At 36.7% G+C, this 26,489-nt stretch overlaps 1 protein-coding gene across 1 annotated transcript in view; it reads right to left on the reverse strand.

Annotated features, from left to right (window-relative positions):
* TEX11 (testis expressed 11) overlaps positions 1-26,489 on the reverse strand; it is a 319,132-nt gene that overhangs the window by 226,569 nt on the left and 66,074 nt on the right. The window contains exons 8-10 of the mRNA XM_072744060.1: positions 21,105-21,190; positions 4,970-5,024; positions 1,320-1,415 (exon numbers count right to left, since the gene is read on the reverse strand). Of these exons, the coding sequence (XP_072600161.1) occupies positions 1,320-1,415; positions 4,970-5,024; positions 21,105-21,190 (237 nt within the window). The remainder of the gene's footprint in view (positions 1-1,319; positions 1,416-4,969; positions 5,025-21,104; positions 21,191-26,489) is intronic.

The following is a 26,489-nucleotide window of genomic DNA, read 5'->3' on the forward strand; positions in this document are numbered from 1 at the left end:
TAAGCGTCTGCCTTCTGCTCAGGGCATGATCCTGGGGTCCAGGATGAAGTTCCACATCAGGCTCCTTGCGAGGAGCCTGCTTCTCTCTCTGCCTATGTCTCTGCCCTTCATTGTGTCTCTCATGAATAAATAAATAAAATCTTTAAATAAATAAATAAATGAAAAGTAAAGATTTATTTTCAAGCAATCTCTATACCCAATGTGGGGGGCTTGAACTCACAACCCCAAGACCAATAGCCACATGTTCCACCCACTGAGCCAGCCAGACACCCCTAACTCTCTTTTTAAATGGTCATCACCCTATCAATATTCTTTGTCCAAAAGGGTAGAGGTATATATGTATGTATGTATGTATGTATGTAAGAACGTGAGCTGAAAGTGAACCACTAACATTTTTTATTTATTGGCTGATTTTTTTTAAGTAGGCTCCACAGCAATGAAGGGCTTGAACTCAGGACCCTGAGCACCAAGATCTGAGCTGAGATTGACAGTCAGGCACTTAACTGACTGAGCCACCCAGGAGCTCTTGACTGTTTTTTAAACAAAATCCCATTACCTGCCTATTTTATCACCATTTCCTTCTTTATCCTAAAAATTCACAGCAGAGAGAACCCTTTCCATTTCATGCAAAAGAAATTTTTTTTCAAAAAGTCTGTTGTTAAGAAAATATATTTTATTTTTTCCTTTCTGTGCAGAACAGATTGAAACAATCTGATGCTAAAAAATGGATATTTGTTTTATTGAAGTATAATTAACATAGTATTATATTAGTTTCAGGTGTTACAACATAGTGATTCCACAATTCTATACATTACGTAATAGTCACCACAATAAGTGTAGTCATCATCTATCACCAAATGACATTTTTACAATTTTATTGATTATATTTTCTATGCTATACTTTTCATCTCCATGACTTATTTATTTTGTTACTGGAAGTCTGTATCTCTCAAATTCCTTTACCTATTTCACCCTCTCCCTACCCAACTCCCCTCTGGTAACCACATGAAAAATAAAAGAAATACATAGGTCTCTGAATGTGAGAAAAGCATTTTTGTTTTATCTGGTATCATCTGTGAATTGCCACTAAATCAAAGCAATTTAATCATACTTTGGTTTTTATTAAGTATAACTAATACCACCATTTTCTTTTTTACTTCTAATTTTCCATTGTAATGCGATTACAATAAAAATAAAGAGCAAATAATTAAGTAAAAAAGTAGGAATACCAAAGCAAATGTCTAAACTACATTTTAAAATGTGAATTGAAGCTCCAAAAAGTGCATTAGCTTATATGCAAAAGTAGAATGCTCTTATACCTTGTTTGCTAGGTTTATAGCACTGAGAGCCTTATCATAATATTCTTGGTCATCCCAATCCACATAAGCAGTAGCTAGTAACCGCAGAACTTTAGCCTATAATTAAAAAAGAAAAAAGCACTCAGTTGAGGGTTAAATTGCAATGCAGCAGCTGATTAGCACTTACACAGTGATGGGCATCTTCTCAAACTTAAGTCACTATTATGAAATAGCATTTCCTTAGGTAACCATGGAGTCTTGGAATACGTCTCATCATTAAACTGCCCATGCCAAATACTAAGAATTTTATAATAGCTTATTTAAATTTAATACAATTATGTTAATATAATTATTTTCCTAACAGTGTTTTAGTATTGAAGTACTTTATAATTCCCACTCTAAAAATAGAGGAAACAATAGCACAGCAATATTTAATAATCTTACTGCCCACAGTATAGGTAGCATTGCTTGAGACCTCCAGCAAAAAAGATAAATAGAAAGACATAATCCCTCTCTCAAAAACTTTACAGCGTAGTTGAGATTAACCAATTGGACCAAGAGCACATATAACATCATTTTAGTAGAACAGGGCAGCCTGGTGGCTCAGCGGTTTAGTGCAGCCTTCAGCCCAGGGCCTGATCCTGGAGACTCGGTATCGAGTCCCACGTTGGGCTCTCTGCATGGAGCCTACTTCTCCCTCTGCCTGTGTACACTCTGTCTCTCTGTCTCTCTCTCTCTCTCTCTCTCTGTCTCTCTCTCTCTCTCTCATTCTGTGTCTCTCATGAATAAATAAATAAAATCTTTTATAAAAAAAGGAATAGATATGCTTTCCTATAAAGGTTTCTCACAACTCAGCTAAGTTTTAAAATCAATACGTATTGCTGAATTTAAGCCCATTTCTCCTGCCACGTTTACATTAATAAGGGGAGTAACTCTAGTCAGCATTTATATATTTAACTACAGATTTAGATTTTGAAAGAAAGAGCTCTATTTCCATGAAGAATCTGCCTCTAAATATAATGAGGGGACAGTAGGACCAGGGAAAGATAATCTTAACTTACTAAAGCTCTGTAAACCTAGAGAAATTATAGTTAGGGTGTCCTATTTCTGAGTTTTTTTAATTAAAAAACTAAGGTCAAGTAAGATGTATACAAGATACTTAATATCATTATTATTATTATTATTATTATTATTATTATTATGAAAGAATCTCAAACCATTATGTTAAGTAAAAGAAGCCATACACAAAACAGGAGATACTATATTATTCCATTTATACAAAGCTCAAGAAAAACCAAAAATAACCTATAGCCAGAGAAGTCAGAATAGTTGTTTCATCTTGAGAGTATGAATGGCTGTCAATCGGAAAGGGCCAAGGGAACTTTTGAGGGTCATGGAAATTTCTGTATCTTGATATACATGGTAGTCGTAAGACTATCTAGATATATTAAAATTCATCAGGCTATACACTTAAGATCTGTGCAATTTAGTATATATAAATTATACCTTGATAAAGTACTGCTAGTGTGAAAGAAAAACTACATAAACTACTTCATAATCTTACCTCTCCATAATTCACAACATAAATATTACATTTCAATCACATTAACTCTGTAGTCTTCCATCCTTTTTTCCTCCTCCAGACATCATCTCATCTAGATCCCTTGCCTGGTATCCCCTTCTCCCTGCATTTTCACTGTACTTTTCAAGGCCTTCCTACCAGAATGCTTCTTCAGCTACTCTAGCCAACCCTGACATTTCCCTTTACTGTACCACACAGTTTAACACTTACTTTTCCTAAATTGTCTCGGTTGTATTAGTTTTTATTTTTATTTTTTTTAAAAAAATGTAGTGAGTATCCATATACCCACCACATTTTTTTTTAATTTTTTTTAAATTTTTTATTTATTTATGATAGTCACAGAGAGAGAGAGAGAGAGAGAGAGAGAGAGGCAGAGACACAGGTAGAGGGAGAAGCAGGCTCCATGCACCGACAGCCTGACGTGGGATTCGATCCCGGGTCTCCAGGATCGCGCCCTGGGCCAAAGGCAGGCGCCAAACCACTGCGCCACCCAGGGATCCCTGTATTAGTTTTTAGAATCTATTTTTGAAACTTTACTTTTTTAAAAGAATTTATTTATTTATTTATTTATTTATTTATTTATTTATTAGAGAGAGAGAGAGAGAGAGAGAGAGTCAGAGACACAGACAGAGGGAGAAGCAGGCTCCATGGAGGGAGCCGCATGTGGTACTCGATTCCGGGTCTCCGGGATCACGCCCTGGGCTGAAGGTGGCGCCAAACCGCTGAGCCACCCAGGCTGCCCTGAAACTTTAATTGAAGTATACAATATATACAAAAAAGTTCAAAAATCTCAAGAGCACAGCTCTGAATTTTCACAAAGTGAACACATGTATGTTAACAACAGATAAATAAAAAAAACAGAACATTAAACAGCAACAGGCTCACCTCAAGACTCTCTTCAGACACTATTCCAAAAAAGGGTAACAAATTACCTGTCTTCCAACACCATGTACATTAGCTCTACTTGCTTTTGGCATTTACATTTATGGAGTCATACAGTATGTACTACTACTTTATAAATTGTTTTGTTTACGCAACATTATATGTGAGAACATACATATTGTTGCAATTACTGTAGCTCATTTATTCTCATTCTCATATAATATGCCATGATGTGACACTATAACAATGTTTTTATTATTTTCAATTGTGTTAAAATACACATAAAATTGACTTTCTTAACCATTTTTAAGTGTACGGTTCAGTAGTATTAAGTATATTTGCACTGTTGTGCAGCCTTTACCATCATCTATCTTCAGAACTCTCAATCTTCCAAAATTGAAACTCTATGCCCATTAAACAATAGCTCCCCCAATATTCTCCTCCCTCTAAACTGCTGCAACTACAACTTTATTTTACGTTTCTATTAATTTGACTACTCGCAATACTTTATTTAAATGGAACCATACAATATTTATCTTTTTTGTGAATGGCTTATTTCACTTAGAATAATATCCTCAAGGTTCATCTATGTTGTAGCATGTGCCAGAATTTCCTTCTATATCAAGGCTGAATAATATTCATTCAATACTTGTATTAGTTTTATGCTTCAAACATAAGCTTTTTAAGGGTAGAAGTCATGTTTTATACTTCTCTGTTATTTCCCATCTATCATATTGCTAGATATATATAGGTATTCATTGATATTTTGATTGAGATACCGTAAAGGTAAGAAGTAAAGATAGATATTCAAACAAAATTCCATTTTGCTATGGCATATATTAAATTACTTTTACATCACATTCATTTACCTAATCATATTTTACTCAATTAAATATTAAAATTAACTTCCATACTAAGCATATTCTATATGGGTAGTTAAGGAAAACCCTAAAAATTTTAACATGCAATTTTAAAAGCTAAAATTGTTCCCAGCATTTACATATATTAACTCTTGGATATAAGAATCTACCTCTATGGTAGATTCTATTAGTATATCAATTTTACAGAAACTAACGTACTGAGATATTAATGATGTGCCCAAAGGATAATTTACTCACAAAGTGGGGACTGACCATTACAGTTTAATAACAATAACATAAAATATATTTCTTCCACCTACTTCTACAATATTTAACATGATCCTTACCAGCATTTCTGGCCCAACAGAATTCTTATCCATCTTCCCAATATCATAGCTTTGGCTATCATTAAAAAATATATATATATATATTCATTTCAAATTTCATTTTTTAGATTATATATCACTAAGAAAACATGGCATAATTATACTTTATTCCAAATTTTCTATTTTGCACTACAATAGATTATTAGCCAATTAATACATAAATATCAATTATATAAAGCAATTCTAACTGTAGAAAACCATAATTTCTTTAGGATGTACAGCCAATAAATCAACACTATATTATTATTCTTTTCAATTTGGATATATATAGTATATAGTGCTTTAATGTATACTATCTATATAATATTTTACTGCATTAAAAATAGCTTACATGTATATATGAGCTCTTAATGAGCACATTTTAAAGTCTAAGAAATATGAATATATTTTTAAAATAAATACAGGAGTTTTCACAGAAACAAATGCTTTAGCAATATTTATTAAGCTTCACAACACCCTTGTGTGGCACTATTAGTTCCATTTTGCAGCTGAATGAACCAATTTAGCAGTTAAGTGATTTCTAATATTTCCTAGTTTGGTACTGAAAATGGGAGTGAGGGGTTGGGGAGTAGAGAAATTTTATTTTCAGTCTATGCTTTAATCAGCAAACCATATTATCCATTGGACATTCTGATAACCACAAATAATATATTAACATGAGCCTCAGGGTTTCAAAACCTAAAACCTAAAAAGCAAAACAAAAATTATTCACCATAAAATTGGTATTCCAAGGAAAGATGTCAAAAAAAATTTTGGTGAAATGAACTAAATTGAAGATATTACTTTGAAATATTCCTTTTTAAAAACACTAAAAGAGGGATCCCTGGGTGGCACAGCGGTTTGGCGCCTGCCTTTGGCCCAGGGCGCGATCCTGGAGACCCGGGATCGAATCCCACATCAGGCTCCCGGTGCATGGAGCCTGCTTCTCCCTCTGCCTGTGTCTCTGCCTCTCTCTCTCTCTTTCTGTGACTATCATAAATAAATAAAAAAAAAAATTAAAAAAAAAACACTAAAAGACAGAATTACCAAACTGAGTTTTCAGATCACTAACAAGGATATAATACTGGCTTAGTGATTCTAAGTTCTGTCTCACAGAGGTCTCCTTTGGTATATTAAACCTACTTCCAGCTTTTAAAACAACCAGTGAGGATGAAATTTCTGCAATGCTGGTATAAGGAGCTCTTGGACCCTCTCCCCAGTTATATAACCATTTGCCTGGAAAAATCATTAAAACAACCAACCAGTTAAAGTCTTTGGAAATTTTCCTAAGGGCATATGGCAAATGGAAAAACATTTATTTAAGGAAAAAAAAAACAACTAAATCTCAGTGAGAACAGTGAGAGTCTGTGGCATTTGAGTCACAATCTGCTCCTATCCACATCAGCTCCCTGTGATGAAAACTACTCCAGATGGGTGCTATCAAGAAGGTAGTAATCCCCTTTCCATCCAGCTCCTAGACTCTTAGGCTATGGTTTCACCTAGGAAGGACAGGCATGCCAGCCTCTCTTATCCTCCCCAGGCCTGTGTTGTGTAAGTGCTATTCTGGGCAGGCAAAATTAGAGGACTGGGTATTCCTTTCCCCACTCAGTTCTCACTCTTATGGTAAAGGCTCTACCTCAGGTATGACAGGTCAAGAATACTGGGACCCTAATAATTTTCACCCAGACTGGCTCCTTAAGCAGAGGCTCCATGCCAGGAGGATATGCTTAGAAGGTCAGAGGCTATATCCCCAACATCCACTCTTACACCAGGAGAAGCAAGCCATGCTCTTGCCACCAACTCCAGTAGTGTGACACAAAGGTTCTCCCCAGGGAGGAGAAATAGGCAATAAAGAAAAAAGAGCTCAGCATATCTGCCTGAGAAGACTGACTTATTTGGAATGGAGCAAGAAGTTCCTGCCTAAGGGCACTGTCAAAAACAAGGGAGATCTTGGTGGTAAGTAATTAAGAGGGAGTTGGTAGCTCGTGGTAATAGTAGCAACAAGTGAAACAGCATATTAGCAAGAATTTTAACACAGAGAACCAGGGACAGAGGCAACCAAGAAGAATAATTCAGGAGTCACACTCGCCCCTGGAGATACAGAAGGCTACTTACGAAATGCACTAGGCTGCACCCACCCAGGAGGGACCAGAAGGACATGTGGAGCAGACTAGAAAGCATTCCTGAAGGCACACACAGATACATCAGCAAAGAACCCGGAGCCTGAGTGGCTCAAGGGGCTTAAGCAGAACCTCTTACCAAACACTGAAAATGTAGCTACTCTGATCCAAAATAACAGTAAGGAAGCCAAGCTTAAAAATCAAATCACACTTCCAGTTTTCAGTTACACATGTAAGGATCTTCGAAGTCATTACTTTGTTCTAACAAATAAAAACCTGAAAAAGACTAAAAAATCAACAACTGTCATTGGATCCATCCATAAGAGAAGGGAGGACAAAAGGCAAATTACTGCCCCCCCCCCCCCAGAGATGGACAAGGAATTGTGGCTTACCACAGGAGGGACTCACCAGTGGAAACTGCCAAGAGAACCAGTGGGCAGGAAATTGTGAACAATAACTAACAGGTTGCTGGAGGCTCATTGTGAACAAGTCTGAAAGTTTAAAACTAGGAAAATATAGTCTTAGGGGCATACCCACCATATTGTCAGATTTACCTCCAGAAGCTCAAGATTCCCACGGTAAATATCAGAGAAAATCCTCTTGGGCTTTGTCAGGAGTTGATGATAAGGAACCAATCTGTTCTTAAGAAGGCCTGCCCTCAGGGGAAACTAGTTAACTAGAGTCTATCTCCTGGAGGTATTATCAGAACCCAATTTACCTGGGGAAGAGAAATACTCAACCCTAGACTACTCTAGCCACACTATACCACCTAGGGGTGGAGTAAAAAACTGAGAAATACTTGTGAAGTTCACAGTCCAAAGGCATATACTTACCAAAGGACTAAGAACTAAACACAGGACTAAAGAACTCTTACCCACTCCCAAAACCTAACCACCACATTACTAAAGGCCTATTTACAGCAGTTCCTTTTACCCAGTACATGTGAGGCTATCAAGAAAAAATTATAAGGCATAATGTGGAGGCCGAGAAAAATTAAGGCCATCCCACCTAAAGTTTAGCATTAGCACAAGTACAGCCATCTTAGGTCCCTGTGAATAAGAGCTGAACTTTAAGGGGAAAAACTGCAGAAATGTCCTCAATGTCCTCGGCAGGTAATCCCATATCAGAAAGACAACAGAGCTCAGAATTGCCCTTGGCAGAGAATCCCGTATCAGAAAGACAACAGAGCCCTCACCCATGGTAGAAAAGTCCCATCTTAGAATTCTTCCATCCCTTCTGGAAATCCCCTAGACCAGCCTATAAAAAACCCAGCTGTAACCCACTTCGGGGTCCAAGTCCCTGCTCCGTTGTGTCGGGTACACTTGGACCCAAGCTTGAGCTTGTAAATAAACCCTCGTATGTTTGCATCGGTGTCGGCTCCTTGGTGGTGGTTTCTCGGATTCGCTATCTTGGGCACAACAATACCAAAAAGCAAAAAGAAAAAACAATTTGAATAGACGGAGCAAGCACTGGAACGAGACATGTGGGTACAGCCCATCCCTCTATTCTCATGCTCTCTCTCTCTCAAACAAATCTTTAAAAAAAGAGAGAGAGAAAGAGAGAGAGAGAGAGAGAGAGAGAGAGAGAGAGAGAAATGGGGGCACCTGGGTGGCCCAGTCGGTTGGGCATCTGCCTTTGGCTTGGGTCATGATCTCACGGTCCTGGAATGGAGTCCCACATTAGGCTCCCTGCTCAGCAGGAAGTCTGCTTCTCCCTCTGCCCCTTTTCTCTGCCCCCTCCCACCCCTCATGCTCTCTCTCTCTCTCTCCCTGTCTTATTTATTCACAAGATGAATAAATAAAATCTTTTTTAAAAATAGAGAAAAAAATCAATGAAACCAAACACAAGTATTTGAAATGATCAGTAAAATTGATAAGCCTCTAGCCAGGCTAAGAAAAAAAGAGGACACAAATTATTAATATCAGAAATGAAAGAAGGGATATCACTACAGATACCATGAAAATTTAAAGAGTAATAAAGAAATACTATAAATAACTCTGCCTACAAATTTGATAACCTAAATTAAATGGACCAATTACTTGAAAGGCACAAGCAGCCAAAACTCATACAATAAGAAATAGTTTAAATAGGCCCATAGCTATCAAAGAAATTGAATCAAAAATTAACAACATTCCAAAACAAAAAGCATCAAGCCCAGATGTGTTCACTGATAAATTCTACTAAATATTTAAGGAAGAAATGATTGTCAACTCTCTACAATCTCTTTACAATAGAAGCAGAAGGAATACTTCCTAACTAACTCATTCTGTGAGGCCAGCATTACCCTAATAATACCCCAAACCAGTCAGATATTATAAGAAAACTATGAACCAATATATATCATGAACATGGATGTAAAAATCCTCAATAAAATATTAGCAAGTCAAACCCAAACAGTAATTTTAAAAAACTAAACATAACAAAGTGAGATTTATCTCAGGTATGCAAAACTGGTTCAACATTCTAAAATTTCTATGGAATAGAATGAGATGATAATAGGTAACAGAATATTGCAGGACAGGACTGCCACTACACAACTTCGAGACTTACAATAAAGCTACAGCAACCGGGGCACCTGGGTAGTACAGGGAGTTAAATGTCTGCCTTTGGCTCAGGCTATGATCCCATGGTCCTGGGATAGATCCCCTGCTCAGCAGGCAATCTGCCTTTCCCTCTCCCTTTTCCTCCCTGTTTGTGTGCTTTATCTCTCTCTCTCCCTCTCAAGTAGATAAATAAAATATTTTTTAAAAAAGCTACAGGGATCCCTGGGTGGTGCAGCGGTTTGGCGCCTGCCTTTGGCCCAGGGCGCGATCCTGGAGACCCGGGATCGAATCCCACATCAGGCTCCCGGTGCATGGAGCCTGCTTCTCCCTCTGCCTGTGTCTCTGCCGCTCTCTCTGTGTGTGTGTGTGTGTGTGTGTGTGACTATCATAAATAAATTTTAAAAAATTTAAAAAGCTACAGCAATCAAGTTAGTACATTATTACAGTAATCAAGAAATTGGCTAAAGGGACACCTGGGTGGCTCAGCGGTTTAGCGCCTGCCTTCGGCCCAGGGCGTGATCCTGGAGTACCAGGATCGAGTCCCACATCGGGTTCCCTGCATGGAGCCTGCTTCTCCCTCTGCCTGTGTCTCTGCCTCTCTCTCTCTCTCTCTCTCTCTGTGTGTCTCATGAATAAATAAATAAAATCTTTTTAAAAAAGAAATTGGCTAAAGAAAATACAAATGGATTAGTAGAACAGAATAGAGGTCCCTCATAAATACATTCAACTCATCTTTGACAAAGAAGCAAAGGCAACAGAATGGATCAAAGACAGTCTCTTCAACAAGTGATACTTGAACAATTGGACATACAAGAATATAGACACAGACCTTATATCTTTCACAAAACTTAACTCAAAATGAATCATAGAACTAGATACAAAGTGCAAAATCATAAAAATTTTAGAAGAAAACATAGGATAAAACCTAGATGAACTTAGGTATTGTGATGCTTTTTAAATTTATTTAATTTCTTTTTTATTTTCTTAAGTAGGCTCCATGGCCAATGTGGAGCTTGAACTCACAACCCTAAAATCAAGAGTCACATGCTCTACTGAGTGATCCAGCCACATGGCCCCTCTGATGCCTTTTTAGATACAATACCAAGGAAACAATACATGGGAGAAAAGTGATATACTAGATCTCATTAAATTTTAAAACTTCTGGGTTGCCTAGATGGCTTAGTTGGTAGAGCATGCAACTCTCAATCTCAGAGTTGTAAGTTTGAGCCTCAGGCTGGGTGCAGAGATTACTTAAAAATAAAATCTTTAAATAAATAAAAAAATTAAAACTTCTGCTTTGTGAAAGACAGTATCAAGAGAATTAGAAGACAAGCCACAGAGAAAATATTTGCAAAAGACACATCTGATAAAAAACTGATATCCAAAATATACCCAGAAAAGCCTCTTACAACTCAACAGTAAAAAAACAAATAACCCAATTAAAACATGATCCAAAGTTCTTAACAAATACCTCACAAAAAAAGATGTACAGATGGCAAATAAGCCTATGAAAAAATATTCCACATCATATGTCATGAGGAAAATGCATATTAAAACAAAAATTAAATACCAGTACATACCTATCAGAATGGCCAAAGTCTAAAACACTGAGTCTAAAATACTGGTGAGAATATGGAGTAATAGAGGTCTCACACATAGCTGGTGGGAATATAAAATTGTACAGCCACTTTGCAATTTGGTAGTTCTTTACAAAACTAAATATACTCTTGCCCTATGATCCAGCAATCACATTCCTTGGTAGTTACCAAAAGGGATGGAAAACTTACATCCAGACAAAATGCTGCATGTAGATGTTTATATGTTTATGGCAGTTTTATTCATAATTGACAAAAATTGGAAGCAACCAAGACGTCCTTCATTAGGGAAATGGACAAATAAGTTGTGGTACCTCCAGACAATGGAATATTATTCAGCACCAAAAATAAATTATTCCAACTATATAACATTCCAGAAAAGGCAAAACAATGGAGACCAAAAAGATCAGTGGTTTATAGAGTTTAGGGAAAAGGGAGGGATGAATAGGCAGAACACAGAGGATTTTTAGGGCAGTAGAACTACTCTGTATGACACTAAAATGCTATAATGGTAGATATATGTCATTTTACATTTGTCTAAACGTAGAGAATATACAACAGCAAGAGTGAACCTGGAGGGAAACTACAGAGTTAGGGGATTATGATGTGTCGATGTAAGTTCATCCTTAGTAAAAAATGTATCATTCTGGTGAGTAATGTTGATTAGTGGAGAGGCTTTGAATACGTGGGATCAGAGGTATGTGGAAAATCTCTGTACTTTCCTCTCAATTGTGTTGTAAACCTAAAACTACTCTAAAAAACATGTTTTTATTAAAAAATCAAATAGTATGGGGTACCTAGGTGGCTCAGTCAGTTAAGCGTCTGCCTTTGGCTCAGGTCATGATCCCAAGGTGCTGGGATCGAGCCCCACATCCAGCTCCCTGCTCACTGGGGAGCCCTCTTCTTCCTCTCCCTCTCCCTCTGCCACTCCCTTTGCTTGTGCTTGCTCTCTCTCTCTAATAAATAAAATCTTTTACAAAAATCAAACTGTACTCATATTTGGAGGGTCTGAGAGATTGTACACATGCTCAAGGCTGCCCTCTCAGGCATGATCAGGGCCTGGCTGAATGCAGGGTAAAATAGTTAATTCACTAAACTGTGAAAACAATCTCTAAGACAAATACATATCCAATTGCAAAGAGTGAATATCTAACTGGCTAAGTGACCTTAAACACAACCCTTGACCAATAAGTGGCTTATGTGGATCCAGAGGTGAAGCCTAGAAAGCCATAAAAAGACAAAAACAAGGGGAAAAATCCTGAGCAGGAACATTAGAGGTCATACCCTGTGAGAAAAATTTACCTCAGAGTTAGTCCAAATGACCAAACAATTAAAAGAACAGTAAGTTCCAGAAAGGCATGAAACTGATATCCATACTTGCTGTAAGATATTACCCAAAATGTCTAGTTTTCAACAAAATATTACAACACATGCAATAAAACAGTAAAGTGTGATTTATACAGAGGATAAAAGGAAGGCTGCCTCTGAGAGGTCCCAGATGTTGCAGTGGGTAGAAAAATACTTCAAAGTATTAATCATAAATGTTTATAGAACTATAGGAAACTATATATTTAAAAAATTAAAGGAAGGGGACGCCTAGGTGGCTCAGTGGTTGGGCGTCTGCCTTCAGCTCAGGGCGTGATCCTGGGGTCCCGAGATCAAGTCCTGCATAGGACTTCCTGCATGGAGCCTGCTTCTAGTCTGCCTGTGTCTCTGCCTCTCTCTCTGAGTCTCTCGTGAATAAATAAAATCTTCAAAAAAAATTACAGGAAGGTATGATGATGCAATGACACAGAGAATACGAGTGTAATAATTAATCACAGAAATTATTTTTAAAAAGAACCAAATGGAAATTCTGAAGTTGAAAAGTAAAATAACTGAAAAGAAAAATTCACTAGAAGCTCAACAGTAGACTTGAGCAGGCAAAAAAAAAAAAGAATATATAAACTTGAAGATAGATTGATGGTGATTATACAAATCTGAGGAACAAACAGGAAGAAAAGAGTGGGAAAAAAGAACAGAATTTCAAAGATTGTCAGACATCATTCAACACAACAACATATGCATGAGAGTACCAGAAGTGGAGAAACAAGAGAAAGAAACAGAAAATTCGAAAATATATTTTAAAAAATGATGGTTGAAAACTTCCCAAATTTGAAGGAAAACAATAATCTACACATCCAAGAAGCTTCATGGGATCCAAGTAGGCTCACACATACATACACACACAAATCCATACCCAGACACATCACGGTCCAATTACTGAAAGTCAAAGATAAAGAGAAAATCTTGAAAGCAGTTAGAGAAAAATGATTAATTGTTTCAAAGGAAACCAGATTAACAGCTAATTCTTCATCACAAATAGTGGGTGCCAGAAAGCAGGGATGACGTATTTAAAGTGCTTAAAGAGAAAAAACTGTCAACTAAAAATCCTGTATCTAGAGAAACAATTTTTCAAAAGAAGAACTAAATACATTCCTAGATAAACAAAAACTGAGAGAATTTCTTGCTGATCTGCCTTACAAGAAACATGAAAGAACATTCTTCAGGTTGAAAGCAAATGACACCAGACATTAATGTGAAGTCATATGAAAAAAAGTGTTAGTAATTATTTAGATAATTATAAAAGACAATATGATTACATATTTCTTCTCATTTCCTTCCTTATTTAAAAAGCAACTATATAAATATCTATGAAATTTTATTGTTGAGGCATTACATATGTAAGATAATTTTACTATGACAACACAAAAAGCAAGTGGGAATAAAGTTATAATTAGATTAAGGAAATAACACTAAATGGTAACTTAAATCTATTAGAATAAATGAAGATAACCAAAACTGGTAAGAAGGTTAATATATAAACAGATTCTATAAAAATATTTATGCTCTCCTTTTTTCACTAGCCTTCTCTAAAGTATATATTATATAAAGCAATAATAACAACCATGTATTGTTGAATTTTTAAACATATGTAGACATAAGACATATAATTATATTAGCAAAAAAAGAGAAAAGGGAATAGTTATATAGAATTAAAACTTCTTTCAGTAGAAAGTTAATATAAATCTGAAGTAATGTCTAGTAAATTAAGAGGTATATTGTAAGCCCTAGAACAACCACAGGAAAGTAACTCAAAGAATATATAATTTTAGAAACTGTTAAACAATTTATTTGTTTTAAGATTTTAATTATTTATCCATGAGAGACACACAGAGAGAGAGAGAGGCAGAGACACAGGCAGAGGAAGAAGCAGGCTCCATGCAGGGAGCCCGACATGGGACTCAATTCCGGGTCCCCAGGATCACATCCTGGGCTGAAGGCAGCGCTAAACCGTTAAGCCACTGGGGCTGCCCCTGTTGTTTAAATGGCATACTATAAGACACCCATTTATAAGACCCAGTAACTCCACTCCTAGGTATATACACAAAAGAAGTGAAAGCAGGGACTCACGTAGACACTTATATACCAGTGTTTATAGTAGCATTATTCACAATAACAAAAATGATGGAAAAAACCCAAGTGTTCATCATCTGCTAAATGGATAAACAAATGTGTTAAATCCATAAAATGGAACATTATTAACCCATAAAAAATGAAATACCGATACATGCTACAACATGGATGAACCTTGAAAACACTATGTTAATAAGCCAAACACAAAAGGACAAATATAAAAAAAGGACAAATATTGTATGACTTTACTCATATGAGGAACCTAGAAAATGCCAAGTCATAGAGATAGAAAGTAGAATACCAGTTACCAGGGGTGAAAGGAGTGGGGAGTTATTGTTTAATGGGTACAGAATTTGTTTAGGATGATGAAAACATTCTAGAAATACAGTGGTAATGGTTATTCAACGCTGTGAGTATACTTAATACCACTGAATTGTACACTTAAAAATGGTTAAAATCGGGATGCCTGGGTGGCTCAGCAGTTGAGCATCTGCCTTCAGCTTAGGTTGTGATCCCGGGGTCCTGGGATTGAGTCCCACGTAGGTCTCCCTGCAGGGAGCCTGCTTCTCCCTCTGCCTATGTCTCTGCCTCTCTCTGTGGGTCTCTCATGAATAAATAAATAAAATATTTTTTTAAAAATGGTTAAAATGGGGCAGCCCGAGTGGCTCAGCGGTTTAGCGCTGCCTTCCGCCCAGGGCGTGATCCTGGAGACCCGGGATCAAGTCCCACGTCGGGCTCCCTACAGGGAGCCTGCTTCTCCCTCTGCCTGTGTCTCTGTCTCTGTCTCTGTCTTTGTCTCTCGCTCTCTCTCTCTCTGTTTCTCTCATGAATAAGTAAATAAAATCTCTAAAAAAATTTTTTAATGGTTAAAATGGTAGTAAACTTTATGTTATATATATTTTATCACAGTAAAATAAATTATTGGTAAAAAAAAAAAAAAAGAATGAAGTTCTCATACATGCCACAACATGGAAAATCTTTGAAAAATATTCTCCTAAGTAAAATATACCAGACACAAAAGAACAGATACTGTATGATTCCACTTACATGAAATATATAAGATAGGCAAATTCATAGAGATATAAAGTAGATTAGAGATTACCAGGGACTGGAGAAGGGGGAAGGAAGAATGGGGAATTAGTGTTCAAAAGTTACAGTTTCGTTTTTTTTTTTTAATTTTATTTTATTTTATTTATTTATGATAGTCATACAGAGAGAAAGAGAGAGAGGCAGAGACACAGGCAGAGGGAGAAGCAGGCTCCATGCGCCGGGAGCCTGATGTGGGATTCGATCCCGGATCTCCAGGATCGCGCCCTGGGCCAAAGGCAGGCGCCAAACCACTGCGCCACCCAGGGATCCCAAAAGTTACAGTTTCTATTTGAGGTAATGAAAAAGTTTTCAAAAAGGTTTTGAAATAGTTTGCAATGATGGTTGAACAACATTGGGAATGTAATTAATCCCCCTGAATTGTACACTTAAAATAATTAAAATAGCAAATTTTATGTTGTATATATTCATTACCACAACAAAAAATAAATTTACTAATTTTCAAAAGATATTCACTTGAGAAAGTAGTAAAGGAAGAAAATAGGGAATAGGTAAGTAGTCATGAGACATGTAGAAAACCAAAAGCAAAATGTCAGATATAAATCCAACAATAAATCAACATTAAAAGGCTGAATGGATTAAATAAAATCAAATATCAGAGATTTTCAGTTTGGATTATTTAAAAAAGATCCAGCTATATGCTGCTAACACAAAACACACTTTATTTTTATTAAATATTGATTGATTGATTGATTTAAAAGAGAGAGCGCACACATGGGGGTGGAGGGCAAAGGGAGAGGGAGAGAAACATTGTAGACTCTGCACTGAGCACAGAGCCCCCAGGCAAGGAGCAATTTCACAATCCTGAGATCACATCCTGAGCTGAAACCAAGAATCAGGACACTTAACCAACTGTGCCACCCAGGCACCCTCACAAAAAACATACTTTAAATTAAAAGACACAAAGAGATTGAAAGTAAAGGATGGAAAAAGATATACCATGTATAGAGCAACCATAAGAAGACTAGCATGGCTACACTAATATCAATCAGACTTTAAGACAAAAAAATGCTACTAGAGATAAAGAGGGATATTTTAAAATGATAAAAGGGCTAATTCATTAGTAAGATATAACAATTAAAAGCATATATAAACCTAACAACGGAGTCCCCATAATACATAAATAAAGGTTGACAAAACTGAATGGAAAGACACAATTCAACAATGACAGCTGAGGATTTCAATACCCTGCTTTCAAGAAGACAGGACAACTAGGCAAAACATCAAAAAGGATTACAGAAGATTGGAACGACACTACCTTCCTACTAACCTAACAACATCTATATCATACTCCACCCAGTAATAGCAGACTACACCCTCTTCTCAAGTGCACATAGAACATTCTTCAGAATAGAGCATATTAAAAATCCTCAGTAGATTTAACAGAATTAAAGTCACAGAAAGTATGTTCTCCATCTACGTGAAATTAAATTAGAAATCAAGAATTTATGTAGAAATTAAACAACACACTCCTAAATAACCAATAAGTCAAAGAATAAATCACAAGGAGAAAATTAGAAAATACCTTGAACTGAGTGAACAGGAAAACCCAACATACCGAAATTTATGGAATGGAAAGCAGTGGTTAGGGGAAATTTTACATTAAAAGAGAAGTAAGATCTCAACTTTCAATGTTAGGAAAATGGGGGGGGGGGAAGCAAACTAAATCTAAAGCAAGCACAAAGGGGAAAAGTCATAAAGATTACAGGGGGAATTAAATTAAATAACTGAAAAACAATAGAGAAAAACCAATAAAACCAAAAGTTGATGCTTTGAAAAGGGCTAACAGTTGACAAACGTTTAGCTAGACTGACCAAGAAAAGAAGAGAGAAGACTCAGTCAAAATCAGGAATCAAAGAGGGAACATCATTACCGACTTCTGGAGAAAGACTATTCCTAAAAGACTGGAGATCTAGTGTCCCAACTAAGTGCCGCTGTATAAACCTCTCTAACTGTGCATTTCCCTATCTATACAAGATGAAATTGACCTATGGCAATCATTTTCAAACTGTAAGCAAGCTAATCATTTTTTTTCAAACAAAATCTTGCATAGACATACTACTTAACAAAATGATTAATGCCTAACTTCTCTGAATCAAGATGGGTATGTTAGAGAATTGTGGCTAAGTTTCCTTTATCTCTTAATGGAGATTCTGAAAAGTGTTCCGGTAGAACCAGAGAACAATAGAGAACATTGTTCCAAAATTACTGAATTAGATGATCTGTAAAGATTCTTACAGCTCTAAAGTGTTAGCTTTAGTAAACTATCTTCTTGTTATTAAAGAAGAAATTGCTGTTATACAATTCATTATATTTCCACAAGATGGTGCTAATACATTCCATTTACTATTAAAATAGGTCCTGCAGAAGATTTTTATAGTTAATAATTTATCAGTCTAGGATTATATAATACCCTTAACTTTTTAAAGTCCTACTGTATTACGTCATTTTTATTACAAGCCTGTAATACAGATAACATTGTACCCATTTTTCAGATAAAGACATTGCAGCACATGACCCAAGGTCATACAACTGATTAGTAACAGATTTTCTACTGCTAGCTCTGTGATTGTTCCTTAGATCACACTGCCTGACTATAAATAATATTGTCAAATTCTCAAGATCTTGAGCTGAGGATAAAGGGAAAATAAAGGGATAAATATTAAGTAGCATTCAAGCTGATATAAATTTCTCCGGGGCTCACCTACTGAATCATTAACATTTGTGCATAACACACACATATTTCCTTTGTTATTTCCTTATTAGAAGACTTCTGGTGGGCCACATGGCTGGTTCAGTCAGTAAAGCATGCAACTCCTAATCTTAGGGTTGTAAATTTGAGCCCCACCTGTGAGTAGGGATTACTTAAAAAAATAGAATCTTCTATGGGACACCTGGGTGGCTCAGCAGTTGAGTGTCTGCCTTTGGCTCCAGGTGTGATCCCAGGGTCCAGGATTGAGTCCCGAATCAGGCTCCCTGTGAGGAGCCTGTTTCTCCCTCTGCATATGTCTCTACCTCTCTGTCTGTGTCTCTCGTGAATAAATAAATCAAATATTTAAAAAAGTAGAATTGTCTAAAAAAGACCTCTGGTGATATATATTCCTATATAACTACAGTAAAGACTAAGCATTGATAAATAAAAATACTTCATAAATATTGTCCCTATTGTAAACATAATAGCTATTTTTAAACCCAACATGGAAATTACATAATCTGGTTCACTAACTCAAAGCACTATGAATTTAAAAAACAGTAGTATAATTTTTGCTGAATTCTCCTCTTTTGATTCAATGAGAGATACAAGAAGTATTATACAAGCAGGAAAAAGACACACTTCACATGAGGATACTACATGCAGAGTAAAAAAGATTCCTAATAGGAAGCAAGTTACATTAGCTACCAACTGATACAGGTTTTAGATTAATTTTAGAGAAATTAAAAGTAATGTTAGAAGAGGAACTCAAAAATTACTCCTACTCTAACATACTATCTAACCAATTATTTATTCACGTCCAAAAAATCTAGCAGCACTGAGTTTAGGTTGTGAGGTTTCTTAAAGAAAATATAAACTGTAATCATGGTCTCAGACGGATGCTGAAGAAACCATGCTTTCTTTGGATTCTGAAAAGGAAAAAGCAGCACAGAGCTTTCACACAAAAGGTTAAGAAATACTCTCAATATAACCTACAAAAGGACTCTTCAGGAATCTAAAGCAGTCTCTGACCTGTAAGTCAAAGAAGGAGGGTATATTTCACTTATTAAGATCAACTAGATTATTTTTTATAGAACATCTTCAGGGTTTATCCAATTCTCCATGATTTTGTCCAATTCAAATGTCTTCTGTCATTTTTCCAATTTATCCCACTGTCCCTAATAAGAGATCACCAATTAGGAATTGCCCTATGCATAGTCTTTGGCTCTGTTTCCTTCCATTAATTTTTCTTATTTACAGTCAATTTTGAAAAAACTCAATTCCTTAAATTCTTCAAATGCATTTCAATGATTCTTATGTCTTTCTTGTCATTTAACATATTAAAAGATCTTTTAAAAACTGTGAAAAAAATTTAAAAGAACATAAAGTAAAATGTTAATAAGCACTTATGAATGTGGGATTTACAAAGGACTGAATGGGTACTTTCAAATTGTATATAACCTCTACCTTAAGTTAGTCACTGTTTTCAAAAGACTTAAGCCTATAGAAACTACACTCACTCTTCATTGCCTCCTTCTGGTGTAAAATTTATAGAGAAATGTGTTTAATTAGCAGCTATTTATTCCTATGGTATAACCAACTGCTCCCAATAGTTTTCTTAACACATAGATAATTAAAGCACAAAGAAAAAATTTTCCAAATATTAGCAGTATATGACAGAAAATGTGGCTGTTTTCTTTATGATATAGTTACTTGGGAAGTCAACAAGTAATCCACATTTGATTTCACTGTAATAAATATTAGAATAAACTAGTGGACTTGCCACATTAGTGTTCATTTATAGTAAAAAGCAAACATATTACCTAGAGATAGCAGCAATAGCTACCATTTGTTGACCGTTTCTGTCTCCCAAGCAAGTTACTGAACACTCTACAATACATGCATCAATGTATTTAAGCTGTACAATAATTCTAAAAAGTAGGTATCACAGTATTACCAATTTCCCACTGATGCCATAGATGACTCAAATTTTGACTGAGTTCATCTAATACTAGAAAGACTATCCACTGTGCTAAAATTCCTATTGTTAATAACATTGATAATTATTTTTGCTCCCAATAGTTTTCTAAACACTACGTTAAAATGTGTAGTGTTAAAATACGTTAAAATGTGATTTTTCAGGGCATTTGAAAATACATTACCAAGTCATTTTTATATCCCAAAAAGAGGTGGAAAATATAATCAAGCAGAGATTAAAATCATATATAATAACCACGGCTAGAACTCAAGTTCTTCCTGGTTTCCCCAAACTCATCCTGATGCTACTCTTTACCCACCCACCCTTATACTCTGAGGTTGGCAGACACCAATATATAACAAAGCAAAAAAATTTTTCATATTCTTGATGGAGATACAAAGGAGGAATGAAAGAACATACTCTTACATTATATTAAGAATAGAATACATTTTCCTATCAACTGGCAACATACAAGAATGAACATCACATGTTAAATGAAATAAATTTAGCATGTTGGCTTTTGAAATCAGAGAATGTTTAAACTGACAAAGCACCATATAGTCAATATTAACCTAACTGCATGATGATATTCCTAAATTCACATTCATTAATTTTGTTTATATTACCTAAGCCAGAAAGAACTTTCTTCATATTTATTCTGCTTGTGGGTTTCTACTCCAAAGTTGTAACAGAGAATGTGAAGATATCCGGTCTGCAATATTAAAAAAAAAAAGTCAGATTTATTATTTCTTTAACATTAAAAACTTTGTAATAGTTCAAGGGTCTTTAAGGCATACATAAAGTATTCTGTACATCAAAACAACCCACTATTCCTTATTAAAACCTCCCAATTATATAAAGAGGAGCTACAAAACACTCAGTTGGGGTATTAGTTATATATGGAAAAGTAACACAATACATTAATGTTAGAACTTGAAAGTTACTTTGGAAGAGGAAATGGGAAACTTAATCATTGTCCAGCAAAAGGACAACCTCCTTTGTAGGTTGCCAGATCCAATAAGAGGCATTAGACCAATGAGTATAGTCAAAGAAAAAAAATCACCATAAAAGGGGATTGGGATTTTTTTTCAAAATCAAGACAACTTTTAAAAATTTTTGCAGTTCTGAAATGTGTCCAACACATTGTCTAGTCATAGTGCTTATTAGAAATAGTTCAATGAACCCTCTTTGACAAAAGTTTTCTTTACATAAATTACAACTGAGATAAAAGTAGGAATGAGTATGTGAATGGTGCCAAAGGAAAACCCTTTTTATGGACTGTCAGCATCTCAGTCTCTGCATCAGTGCCATATCTTACATAATTTTCATCTGTCAAAATGCTGGGAAATGGCTTAAGAGAAAAATTTTAAATAATTTAAATAATTTATCCAAATATCCCTTCAGTGTTTATAAACATCATCTATCCAGAATCTGATTATACACATATAATGGAGTCCTTTGTAAGTTTTACCTGAGTAAAACTTCTTCAATTAAGAATCCAAGATCTGAGGCCAGTTATTCATAAATAATGTGTAAAGACCTGTCTTCCTTCAAAAAAAGTTTCCTTTTGAATTATAGTACATTCAGAAAGAAATTCAATATGCACGCCTGAGCACTTCAGAGCTACTGTATATTTGAATCTAACATAAAGAATAGTCTTGGTAATGTGGGTCTGGCAAGAATCCAGAAGTACTTAAATGCATTCTTGACATTTCAGCAGAAAAAGCTTAACTCATTACATGCCCCAGATCCCATAGGTTCACACAGGGCCGCATCAATTATACAGCTATACTGGAATAATGCAGCTCACATCCACTTGCTGCAGAGAGGCCTGTAACTAACTTGTACAGAAGAAAACGGAAAATAAAACTTTTGATGAACATCTAAGTGTATTAAGTCTTTATTCAATTTCCGAGGATTTGTCTCTGCCCTCACAATACCTCAAGTGTGCTTACATTAAACACTACTTCCTAGGGAAAAAGAATGCAAAATAATAACAAACTTACAACAACAAAGCTATAAAATACTAAAATATCTTTTTAATAAACCCACAGCATATTTTCAATGTGATGACAAAAAAAATCTTTTAACACCAATACTGCTCTATGCACCCAATCATTTTTACATTCAACAATATTTACGAAGCAATCTCCTAACTCTCAGGCACTATATTTCAGTCATTACAGATAAATCAGTGAATAAAACAGACAAAAAACCGTATCTGAGGTATGAGGTACTAAGATTCATAAAAATATCTCTTTAAAAATATCTTCCCAAAAAAAAAAAAAATATCTTCCCAGGGCAGCCCGGGTGGCTCAGCGGTTTGGCGCTGCCTTCGGCCCAGGGCCTGATCCTGGAGACCTAGGATCGCGTCCCACATCTGGCTCCCTGCTTCTCCCTCTGCTTGTGTCTCTGCCTATCTCTCTCTGTGTGTCTCTCATGAATAAATAAAGTCTTTTAAAAAATAAATAAAATAAAAAAATATCTTCCCAGCCTTCCATGGAGTTCTAACCTCTCATTTTGCAAGCAATATACAATGGGAAAAAAATACAAAGAAGGTAGATCTAGAAATCTGTAGCTATATTGGCCATATAGAAAGGTACTTATGGAAGCTCCAGGACCCATGGGATCTCTACAACCTCCAGCCACTGCTAAATCTACCACCTGAGAAAGACAGCTCCAACTGAATACTTCCTTTACAATGCCAACATGAGATTATATGGATGATTTTTATTTTTTTAATTATATCTTTGTCCAGATGAGGCTAATAAATGACCTTTAAATCCAGAGTTCAGAGTTTATATTTTATGTGGAAGGGGTTTGATAGAACTATATTGTTAGGACACTCATGATTTTTATTTTAAAGGTCAATAGAATTTTTTACTGTGTTTTTGATGAGCTTAAGGTTTAGATAGGGGATCTGAAAGTATATGGCAAGAAATCATATAATGAGAAGAAATGATCCAAAAGGTTAGAGAGGAACTAACATGTCATTCATTTAAAAGGAATTAATGACTTAAATAAACTGGCTCAATTTCCCCAATAAATTTAGCATTTTGGCTTTTGAAATCAGAGAATGTTTAAACTGACAAAGTACCATATAGTCAATATTAACTTAACTGTATGATGATATTCCTAAATTCACATTCATTAATTTTGTTTATATTACCTAAGCCAGAAAGATTTGTTATATATCATAAATCTTCTAATTCAGCCCTTTCCTCTCTCTCTACATGTGTTTTTCCCTTTATCAGCACTAACTCTGTGTGAGAAACCAAGAGTTTTCTTTTCCCTAAACACTATGTAAGAGTCTCCTTTCATATATTTTCATATACTGTTCAAGGTACATTTATTCTCCAAACCACATTAAAGAAAGGTGTCTGTCTTTTAATAATTTACAATGTGAAATAGAAAGCAACAGAGCCAGAGCTAAACGAAAGAAATGGTAAAAACATGAAAACTCAAACAATCCAAGAGATTTTACAGAAAATTTTTTTTAATTAGTAAGAGTTCAGAAAAGTTGTTGGATATTAAATGAACACTTTTTTTTATTGGAGTTCAATTTGCCAACATATAGCATAACACCCAGTGCTCATCCTGCCAAGTGCCCCCCTCATTGCCCATCACCCAGTCACCCCAGCCCCCCGCCCACTTCCCCTTCCACTACCTCTTGTTCATTAAATGAACATTTAAAAGCAGCTGCAGCCACCTGGGTGGCTCAGTGGTTGAGCGTCTGCCCTGGTTCAGGACATGATCCCAGAGTCCTGGGATCGAGTCTGCATCAGGCTCCATGCAGGGAACCTGCTTCTCCTTCTGCCTATGTCTCTCATGAATAAATAAATAAAATCTTTAAAAAAATAAAAATAAAAATAAAACCAGCTGAATTCTTATACATCAATAACAATTTGAAAATATAATCTGAGCTATAGCTTATGATAGCAAATGAATATGAAATATTTTTATACAAAAAAGTACAAAACTGTTGAAATACATTTTAAAAATTATATAAATTAGGATTTATCACATTCATGGATAGGAAGACTCAAAACTATATAGATAGTGATGCTCTCCAAATTAATCTAGAAATTCAATGCTATTTCAATCAACATCCGAATAGCTTTTTACCAAACTATCTCTAAAATGAATATGGAAAAGCAAAGTCTCAAAAAAGCTAAGACAATGGTGAAGAAGAACAAAGTAGGACCTGTCCTACCAAGACTATACTAGGTTTAGGGGTGACTGGCTGGCTCAGTCATTGGACCATGAGAGTCTTGAACTTGGGCTTGTGAGTTCTAGCCTCACATCTGGTATAGAACTTACCTAAAAACAAAATCCTAAAAAAAAAGACCAGGGGTGTCTGGGTGTCTCAGTCAGTTGAGCATCCAATTCTTGGTTTTGGCTCAGGTCATGATCTCAGGGTTAAGAGATGGAGGCCCAAGTCAGGCTACATGCTCAGGAGGGAGCCTGCTTGAGAATCTCTCCCTCTGCCCCTTCCCTTGCTTATACACACTCTCTCTCAAATAAATAAATCTTTAAAAAAGAAGACTATACTAGGTTTAATAATGTCCTCCCAAAATTAATGTTTACCTGGAATGTTTATCTGTGAATGTTAGCTTATTTGGAAATAGGATATTTGCAATATAATCAAGACAGGCAAAATTGGATTGGGATGAACCCTAAAAGGACTGGTGGACTTATAAGTAAACAGTACTGGGAAACACAGATAAGTAAAAATGTAATTCTAAAAAACCCACAGGGGATTCATCTAAACCAAAGGAATGTGGAAAAAGTAAAACAGAGAAGCAAAACAGAAAAAAAAACAATATAAAACAAACCAAAATAAGCCAGCATTAAGTTCCTATTAAAGACATCAGACTGGAAGATGGTGGAAGAGTAGGGTCCCCAAGTCACCCGTCCCCACCAACTTACCTAGATAACTTTCAAATCATCCTGAAAACCTATGAATTCGGTCTGAGATTTAAAGAGAGAACACCTGGAATGCTACAGTGAGAAGAGTTCGCACTTCTATCAAGGTAGGAAGACGGAAAAAAAAATAATAATAAAGAAATAAAAAAGCATCCAAGGGGGAGGAGCCCACACGAGGAGCCGGGCTAAGGCCAGCGGGGAGTGCCCCCAGGACAGGAAGCCCAGGCCCAGAGAAGCAGGAGCTTTACCAACCTTCCCGGACGGAAAGGTGCTAGCAGGGAGCTCGGGCAGGACCCCAGGAGGGGTGGGGATGCCCTCAGGCTCCCAGGGGCACTAACAGAGGAGTTGCGCCCGGGGGAGAGCCCGCCACACCCCGCGACGGAGCTCCCTAAAGGGCTGGAGCGTGGGCCCAGTGGGCCCCAGGAGCAGCTCCAGTGGCAGCTCAGGTTGGGGCTCCACACGGAGGGGGCTACATGGCCCCGGGAACATGATTCCAACAACGCAGGCCCCAGAGCCCAGGGTGCTGGGGGACACAGCCCAAGATCCGTTGCTCCCCCTAGAACAGGCGGAGGCCGGGAGGACACAGGACAGCAAGGACGCTCCTGCCCCCTGGCGGCCCCGAGCTGTGCAGACTGGCACCCCCCACCCCCCGGAGCATCCAGGCCCCTGCGGACTGGGAGCTGCGGTAGTTACTGCAGGAGCTGACTTCAGGGCTGGATAGCTGGCCGCGCCACTGTTGTTGCTCCTGGTGTCACCTTGTACCTGGGACTGAGTAGGGGCCTCCCAGGATAAACAGCTCCCACTGAGCCCTGCACCTGGCAGGGGGCAGGGCAGCTCCCCCAGGTGCACACACCTGAGAATCAGCACAGCAGGCCCCTCCCCCAGAAGACCAGCTAGAAGAACAGTGGAAAAGCAAGTTATTGACCAAGCAGCACTGGAAAGTTCCAGGGGAAGTCCAGAGATTTACAGTATATAGAATCAGAGGATACTCCCCATTGTTTTTTGTTTTCTGTTTGTTTCCACACACACACACACACACACACACACACATTTTTTTTCTCTCTCTCTTTTTCTCGTTTTTCCAG

Source organism: Vulpes vulpes, chromosome X (genome assembly GCF_048418805.1).
Source record: "Vulpes vulpes isolate BD-2025 chromosome X, VulVul3, whole genome shotgun sequence".
Lineage (NCBI taxonomy): Eukaryota > Metazoa > Chordata > Mammalia > Carnivora > Canidae > Vulpes > Vulpes vulpes.